This window comes from Galeopterus variegatus, unplaced genomic scaffold, assembly GCF_000696425.1.
Source record: "Galeopterus variegatus unplaced genomic scaffold, G_variegatus-3.0.2 Scaffold1193, whole genome shotgun sequence".
In the NCBI taxonomy this organism is placed as follows: Eukaryota; Metazoa; Chordata; class Mammalia; order Dermoptera; family Cynocephalidae; genus Galeopterus; species Galeopterus variegatus.
Window position 1 is genome coordinate 270,975 of NW_007727304.1, and position 8,803 is coordinate 279,777.

At 43.7% G+C, this 8,803-nt stretch overlaps 2 protein-coding genes across 2 annotated transcripts in view; one reads left to right on the forward strand and one right to left on the reverse strand.

Moving 5' to 3' along the window:
- TEC (tec protein tyrosine kinase) overlaps nt 1-5,106 on the reverse strand; it is a 130,259-nt gene extending 125,153 nt beyond the window's left edge. Inside the window, exon 1 of the mRNA XM_008575462.1 lies at nt 5,050-5,106. The gene's annotated coding sequence lies outside the window, so the exon portion shown is untranslated. The remainder of the gene's footprint in view (nt 1-5,049) is intronic.
- A 24-nt stretch (nt 5,107-5,130) lies between these two features.
- Nucleotides 5,131-8,803, forward strand: part of LOC103592664 — an 11,085-nt gene continuing 7,412 nt past the window's right edge. Inside the window, 1 exon segment of the mRNA XM_008575466.1 lies at nt 5,131-5,638. Coding sequence (XP_008573688.1) covers nt 5,131-5,638 — 508 coding nt within the window.

The following is an 8,803-nucleotide window of genomic DNA, read 5'->3' on the forward strand; positions in this document are numbered from 1 at the left end:
GCGATCCGTTGCCGGACACGGAAAAAGACAAAAGACAAAAAAAAAAAAAAAAAAGAAATGTTTACTGTGAAAAAAACAAAAGAAAAGAAAAGAGAAAAGAAATGTTTACTGTGGGTAAAGGCAGAGAACATAGCAGCACACTGCCGTGACTGAACCAGGCTAGTCTCAAGGTAGAGGTTGGTTAAGAAATCTATATTCAAGGCACTAAAGGCAGACTGAACAAAAACTTCTACTTTCTCACCCTGGTGAAAGCCCAAAAAAATGACAGCAAAGGAATTTTTTTCTTTAGTATATAAACCAGCAAGGATGGAGAGAACAAGAAGACAATAACAAAAACATTTTGGTGGGGCAAGGGGAAACCAATAAACAACCAGATTTATACCATGAGATCTCCAAAAGGCTAAATAATTAAAGGCAACTGGACCTTCTGCAGGGAGATGTGGGCTAAAAATTAAAATACTTTTTAAAGTATTTTTTAAATGTTGGATCTCTCAGATCCCTTCAGCCACTCTGAGTAGTTGGGTAACTTCCCCTTCCCTACCCCAGCAAAAAAAACCTGAAGTTTCGTCCCCACCCACCTCCACCCCGAAGGTGTCCATCAGGCAGCTCAGGTGCATTACTGAAACAGCGCAGAAGGCTCTGAGCATCTGCATACTGGATGCTGAGACTTGCAACCTTCTGCTCCACTTAGTTCTCAGTTTGCTAGCAACCAGGTTCTCCTTCAATTTCCAGAAAAAAGACCGGAAAAGCTTTCTCGAGGACTCTCACCAGCCCAAGAGGTAATAACATCAGAGGTTCCCCAAATAAAAGGCCCAGCCAGATCACTCTACAGCAGAGTTCCCAGTGGACAAGCCTATCCACATCTTCATCTTTTTAATCCCTCCCTACTCAAATGTTAGGAGACAACCAAGGGCATTAGAAACATGAGGAAACCCTCTAATATGAAAGACAGAGACCTAAACAAATGAAAAGACAAAAGCCAACTTGGGAAAACTGAGTTTGTACAGGAAAAAAAAATTTCTCCCAAAAAATCATCAAGCTGCTCAGGAAGGTAAGAGAAGACACTGAAACTATAAAACAAAAACAAGAAGGAAAGAAATACACAAACCACACATAAACATATACATGTAAATATGAAAGTACTTCAAAAAGATCATGGAAAAATGAAAATAAAAGATAATATGAATCCTTCCAAGAACTTTTTGATGTACCCTTATATATTCAGAGAACCAAAAAATCGTTTAATTTAAAATATTAAAAATATGACTACAGTCATGAAAAATTCAATGGAAGTCTTGGATAATAAAATTGATAAAATCTCCCCAAAAGAAAAACCAAGAAATAAAGAGATAGAAATTAGGAAAGCAAAGGTAAGAAAATTAGAGGTCAAGTCCAAAATATGCAATATCTGAACAACATGAGTTTCTCAAAAACACATCACAGAAAATAGAAGCGAAGAAATTACCAATGAGATAATTCAAGAAAATTTCCCAAACTGAAGGATGTAAGTTTCCAGATTCAAAGAGCCCAGCAAAGAGATGAAAAAGACTCACACCAGGAAACAGCATCATAAAATTTCAGGAATTGTGGAGGCCAGGAGAACATTCTATAAACTCCCAGAGAGGCCATAGCAGGTATACAGCCTGTACACAGATTTACAAGCAAAAACTGAGGAATCAGAACAGTTCTGAATTTCTCAACAGTAACACCACAAGCTAGAAGGCAAGAGAACAATGCCTTCAAACTTTCCATCTCAGAATTCTACGCTCAACCAAACTATCAATTGTCAGTGGAAAATAGATAATTTTATTACCCATTCATGGTCTCAGAAAAATAGACATCCCGTGCATCCCTTTCCAGGAATCTCCTTGAGGATATGCTTTACCATACCAAGGGAGTCTACCAAAATAGAGGAAGGTGTGTGCTACAGGTACCAGAAGATCCAACACAACAGAGAGATGATGGGAATCCCCAAGATGATAATGAAGGAAGGCCCTCAGGGTGACAACTGTGCCCCCATGTGTAGAAGGCAACCAGTCCAGATTACAGCAAGCCAGGAGGCTCAGGAACAGCTTCTTTGGGGAAAACAAAATTGATAGAATGCCAGGTGTATTTGAGGAAAGATTTAGAAAACTGGCCAAGAGTTGCGGGTTCAATTACTGATGAGTACAAAATGAACAAAGAAATTTAGGTCCAAGGAAAACAAAAAGTTGTGCGTGGCTTAGCTATGAACATTGATCTAACCATTAATCAATATTCTCTTTAGTGTGGCACTGATAACACCAAGGTCCAGGCTTTGATCCCTGTACCGGCCATCTGACAAAACAAAACAAAACACAGTATTCTTTTTTTAACTATTACAAAGATGGAACAACAGGGAAGCTGTGCTTGTGGTGGGAATCGGAAGGGAAAAGAAAGCCAACTCATCACCTTCCACAGTAGGAAGTCGATAAATAATGCTTACAAGTGAAAAACTCAAGAAGTATCAACCATAAGCAATAAATGCCAAAGAATTACAAGTGGCTGTTTCTGGAAAGGGAGAAATGTAACTTGGATTAAAGTTTAAAACTAAAAAACAAAACAAAAAAATACATTGGCTTCTATGCCCACACATTTTTACATTTGTTTGCTTTTTCTTTGTTTCCCAAATAACCACCTGTTTTGAAAAATTCCATCCTTGTATCCTCTAAACAAAAGAAAATGTAATTATCTACAGCTAGACCACAGTAGCTGTGGTCATCTGAGCTCTGGGCAGTCAAACACGGTGGGGAAATTAACACTCATAACCCAATCCAGGAAGGACCGTTTGAGCTAGGGCAGAGACAAAGAGGCAAGCCCAGGTGGAGGCAACCAGTAAGTCCATCTCCTCTGGGTTGTTATGTTTTTGTGTATTTTTCAACAAAGCTATTCTAATGGCATAATCACATGGTACAGGATAATTTTACAATTGCCAGTGACCATGAGCCAATTTCACTCCTTTCTAACAGACCTAAATGCCCAATTTATGACCCTAATCCAACCAAGGTTGCTGGCTCCTATGGGTTGATCCAGGTTCGACTTCAGTTACTCCACTTTGCCAGCTGTACACTGGACAAGAATAGAGCATAGTAAAGACTCTGAAACAAGCAACACTGGCTTCAACAGACATTTACGAGGCATCCACAGGGGACCCAGCACCAGGCAGAGGATCAACACCCCTGCTAACTCTATGGATGAAGGCCCCTGCCCTGAACAATATGGTGATTCTCCCTAGGGATGAGAATCTGGGAGGAGGAGCAGCAATGGAAGCCAGGAGCTCGAAGAGCTGGGGCAGGGAGGAGAGGCACCAACCTGGTCAACCTGAAGAAACCTATAGGCAGAGGTGTGGTTGGTGGCCCAAGGCCCAGCCTCCATGCACTCTGGATGCCCAAAGGAAGGCAGAGAGGCCAGCAATTCTTTCCCAAGCATAAAAGTGGGCCAGACACCGCCCACAACCCCACCAACCTCCCTGTCAAGGGTTGACTTCTGGGAGCAAAGGTTGCCATTCTATAAGCTTTACCATGGTCTGATAAAACACAGCCCCTGCTCTTGCTCTTGCCAGTCTCCCACCATGTAACAGCCTGCTGCCATGAGACACTGTAGGAAGTTCCCTCCCAGAAGAAGACCGTCCCCAGATGCACCCCCTGGTCCATGGACTTCCCAGACTCCAAAACTGTAAGAAATTGTTTCTTTATAAATTAAACACACACACACAAAAAAACACAGCCCCTGTCCTTGAGTAAATAGCTGCTGAGAAAACACAACTATCTTGATACAGAATGAAGTAGGTAAAAAGGTTAAAAATGCTGCAGCATACATTAATATTCTATATTCTTTCTTATTTGGGAAGATGTGAAAATTCTACTTCAAGGACCTATGTGAGGCAAACGTATTGCTAATTAGAGCACAGCACTGATTTGCATGTTTACAACACCTGCCCGATACAGTTCCACAAGCCAGAATGTACACACCCTTGTGAGAAGAATCAAGATCATTAACATAAACACACTACAGTAAGCATCCTGAGTTGGCAAGAGTAGTAATATATTTATCAGATTAATTGGACTACGGGAAAAGTATGTCTTACATAAACACTGAAAATGTAACTAAACTAAAAAATACTTTCAAATACGTAATGTGAAAATTATCCATACTTTTCCTGTATAAATCACGGTATTCCATACTACATGTGATTCTTGTGGACCAAGGAGCTACCAGCATCACAAACTAATCTGTTAAATCCAAAAATTTATATGGGAGACCCGGTAATTTGTTGGTGTTGTTTTGTTTATTTGTGTTTGTTTGTTTGTTTTTCCTCCACAGCCCTTTAGTAAATAATCACCTAGGGAATAAAGGGAGTAAATTCTCAGAATTTCCTGAGGGGAAAATACGCACTCATTGGAAGAAGACAGGGCATATGCGCAAAATTAAAACGGCATTGGGTAGCCTTCAAACACTTCACCACCAGCCACCCTGTGGTTCCAAGTTGACATTGAGATCAACCCTTCCAATCAAATACTCCAATTTCCAAAGAATGGCAATAGATGAGATTGCTTCTGAACCTGGTACACAGCAACATGTTATTCGTCCATGAAAAAAAGTCAAATCAAATCAAAAGTAAATTTAGGATCCCGGGGAAAGTGCACTCCCAGGTCAAGGCTCTAGACCTACGTTTTCAAGAGTCAAACACAACTGCTCAGAAAAAAAATGTGAACTTGATGGGATGAGGCACTCGGACACGTGCAACTGTGGAACAGCTTCCCCAACACTGACGATTTTCAGTCAAGACTGCGCTGCCACCCATCCAGAGAGGGGGAGTCAACCCTGCCGCGCGGCTGGGAAGTGAACCCCGGGCTGCGCTTGCTGGGGGGCTTCGGCAGTGGGACCCAAGGGAAAAGGGGCGGGTGCTCCTCCTGAGAGGTGAGCGCCGGAGCCAGGGAGGCGGAGAGGCGGTGGCCGCCGGGAAAGTGCTGCCGCGCCGCGGTCCGCACCTGTCCCTTCTTTCCGGATCGAAGGGGACAGATCCCTCACCTGGAGTGGGGCGCCCGCTCACAGCGTGGAGCAGAAAGAAGAAAATCCTTCCCCGTTCCGGCAGGGTCAGCCTCTGCGCCTATGAAAGCACCTCCCGCTGCGCGCATCCCCGTCCGGACCCTGCCCCGCCCGGGTCCCCACCCCCGCGGCTCGGTCCTGCCGGCCAGCGGCGCCCTTACCCGGCTGGAGCGCGTCCGCAGCGCCGGCCCGGGAGAGCGAGAGGTGGAGCCCGCAGCGCCGAGTCAGTGGCCTCTTGCCCGCGTCTCCGCCCCGCCTCCTCCCCGATCGCTCCGCCCCGCCCTGACCCCGATCGCTCCGCCTCTCGATCACAAGGGCCAAGGCGGTTTGAAGGCAAGAGGCTGGCGTGGGTCGGAAGCGTCCTCGGTCAACTGCAGCCGGAGTTTTACGGGGTGTCCCTTATGTTCCCGGACGCAGCATTGGGCCACCGTAGGCTCGGGCTTCCCGTCCCAGGAGAAATGCTCCGCCGGGGCTCGTTCATCCCCGGCCTGGGAGAACCCCGAGCAGTGCCACCCGTGGGTGATTGGGAACCTGCCGGAATTGGGAACCGCACCTCCCCTTCCGCTAAACGGTGGCGGGCCAGGCAGGTGACGCGGGGCAGTGGAGCGAAGCAACTAGTGTTACCAAAAGAGTAAGTCATTTTACTGCGAAACCCGAGGCAGCGGAGCATATCTGATACACTTACAGGGTCGCGTGCACATTAACGTATTAACAACTCTATTCACTCGTTGAGGAGTAGAAAACAACATTTAAGTAAGACTTACTATGTGCCAGGCACTGTTCTAGTACTTTACATGTATTAAAAAGTCTATTACGTATATATTATCAGAATCTCCCATTTTACTCGTGGCGTAAGTGAGGCATGGAGAAGTTGAATAACTTGCCTAATGTCACCGAAATTGAGAAGCTGGGCTTCAAATCCAGGTACTCCTCCTCTGGAGTCTTCACACTTAACCACTGTTATCCTGACTCACCAAAACTTGAGGGTCCGCCATTTACCATGAACTGTTACAGGCCTGGGGGGTACAAAACAAGGGCTCTGCCCTCTGGGAGCTTTTATTCTAGTGTGGGCAGAAAGACAGGTAATCAATAAGCAAGCAAAAAATGAAAGCAGTTCTCAGGTGAGCAGTGTCTTAACTAAAATCAGGACGGAATTGAGAGTGATGGGGAAAGGGGAGCTACTTTAGACACAGTGGTCCTGGAGCCTTCTCTAAGGAGGTGACAGTGGAATTGAGATCTGAATGGTAAAACAGGCAATCAACCTGAAGAGGAAGGAGTACATTAATAATAATCACACCTCGTGCTTGTCTGAGACTTAAAAGTAGTGCCTTCCTATAATATTTCACCTGTGATCACTATTGTCAAAGAACACAATTACAACTCATTTAGTTTAAAGACCTCAGTTGGCTTTATTGCAATTCTACAATCGGGCAACTTGTTATTCCATAAAACAGAATGTATTACAATGAACCCAGCAAGGTTTTTTGTTGTTGTTTGGGAAACTGGCTGTTATTTCTCTCTCCTGATTTTTCAAAAGGTCAGATCACAATTTAGTTCCTCCCACTCCACAGGTATTAGTGCAGGCCTAGTGGGGATATAGGACTCCTAACCCCACACAGCAGTAATGAGGAGCACCCAAGCATCAGTGGAGGCAGAGTGGGAAACCTGACTTCTACCCCTATCTGGCAGTAAACAGTGGAAATGACCTGCACACCCCCTTCTTCTGCCAAGGCAGTGTCAGAAGCAGCCAGCTAAAACAAGAGGCTTAAATAAAATCCAGAATCTAATAACATGACACCCAAAATGTCCTAATTTCAATTGAAAAAAATTCACTGTACCAAGAAACAGGAAAACCTCAAACTGAATGAAAAAGACAATCGACAGATGCCAGCACGAAGATGACAGGGATGTTAGAATTATCTGACAAAGATGTTAAATCAGCCATCACATGACTGCTTCAATATCAGCAAAGAAATCAAAAGTCTCAGTAAATAATTATAAGGTATAAAAAAGAACCAAATGGAAAGTTTAGAACTGAAAGTACAATAACCAAAATTAAAAACTCCATAAGTAGGCTTCAGTAGAATGGATGGTGGATTAGTCCATTTCTGTGTTGCTATAACAGAATCCTTGAGACTGGATAATTTATAAAGAAAAGAGATTATTTGGCTCATGATTCTGGGACAGTTGCATCTGGTGCAGGCCTCAGGCTGCTTTTACTCATGGCAGAAAACTGCAGGCAGCCGGTAGGTGCAAGTTCACGTGGCAAGAGAAAGTGAGAGAGAGAGAGAAGGAGAGGTACCAGGGTCCTTTTAAACAACCAACTCTCACAGGAACTAAGAGAGTGAGAACTCACTCACTACCCCCACCTCCAAGGAGGGTATTAATCTATTCAGAAGGATCCACCCCTTATGACCCAAACAGCTCCCAACATTGCCACATTGGGGATCATATTTTGACATGAGCTTTGGAGGGACAACATACTCAAACTCTATCAGATGGGATAGAGAATAGAGTCAGTAAACAGGTAGATAGAGAAATAAAAGTAACCCAATCTGAACAACAGAGACAAAAAAAATCATGAATAGTCCTGTGGGACTATAAGAAAAGCTCTGCCATTGTGTTATCAGAGTCTCAAGAGAAAAGGAAGTAGGCAGAGCTGAAAAAGTACTCACAGAAATAATGGCTGAAAACTTTCCATATTTAGCAAATGACATAAACCTCCAGTTCAGAAAGGTGAGTAAAACTCATATAGGATAAACACAAAAATTCCACACTAAGACACATCATAGCGAACTTCTTAATGCTAAAGACAAAGAAAAAAAATCTTGAAAGCATCAAGAGAGACATGACACCTTACCCATAGGGGTGAAAATTCAAATGACAACAGATTTCTCATTAGAAACCATGGAGAAGGAAGTGGCATGGTGTTTGGTTTTGGTTTTGGTTTGGTTTGGTTTTGATTTGGTGGCTGGTACAGGGTGGAATAAAGTGCTGGAATAAAATAACCATCAGCCAGTCCAGAATCCTATATCTAGCCAAAATATCCTTCGTAAATGAGGGGCAACTCAAACATTCTCAGATAAAAGAAAATTAAGAAAATTCATCATCAGCTGACTTACACTACGAGAATAGTGAAAGGAAGTTCCCTAAACAGAAAGGAATTGATAAAAGAAGAATCCTTGGAATATCAAGAAAAAAGAAAGAACCTATCAAGCAAAAATTCAGGTAAATACATAAACATTCCTTTTATTCCTTGTTTTTTCTAAATTATACTGGGTGGTTGAAGCAAAATTTATAACACCAAATGGTTCTAAAAGTATGCAAAGGAAATGTTTATAACAATTATAGACGGGGAAGGGAAGGTACATAAAGGGAGCTAAAGTTTCCATGCTTCCCTCAATATAAAAATGATATATATAGGGCCGGCCCGCTGGCGCACTGGATAGTGCGCCGCTTGGGAAGCGCGGTGGCGCTCCCGTCCGAGGGTTCGGATCCCACATACAGACCGGCTCCCGCTCACTGGCTGAGCGAGGCGCGGGAGCAACACCGAGGCTTGCGATCCCGTTGCCGGTCCCCGGTCCGGTACGGGGGCAACACTGAGGGTTGCGATCCGTTGCCGGACACGGAAAAAAGACAAAAGACAAAAAAAAAAGGCTTCCCTGATATGCGAAAAACAAAAAAAGAGGAAAAAAAGACACTTGGAGGAAGCAGAAACTACAAGGGAGGAGGTATA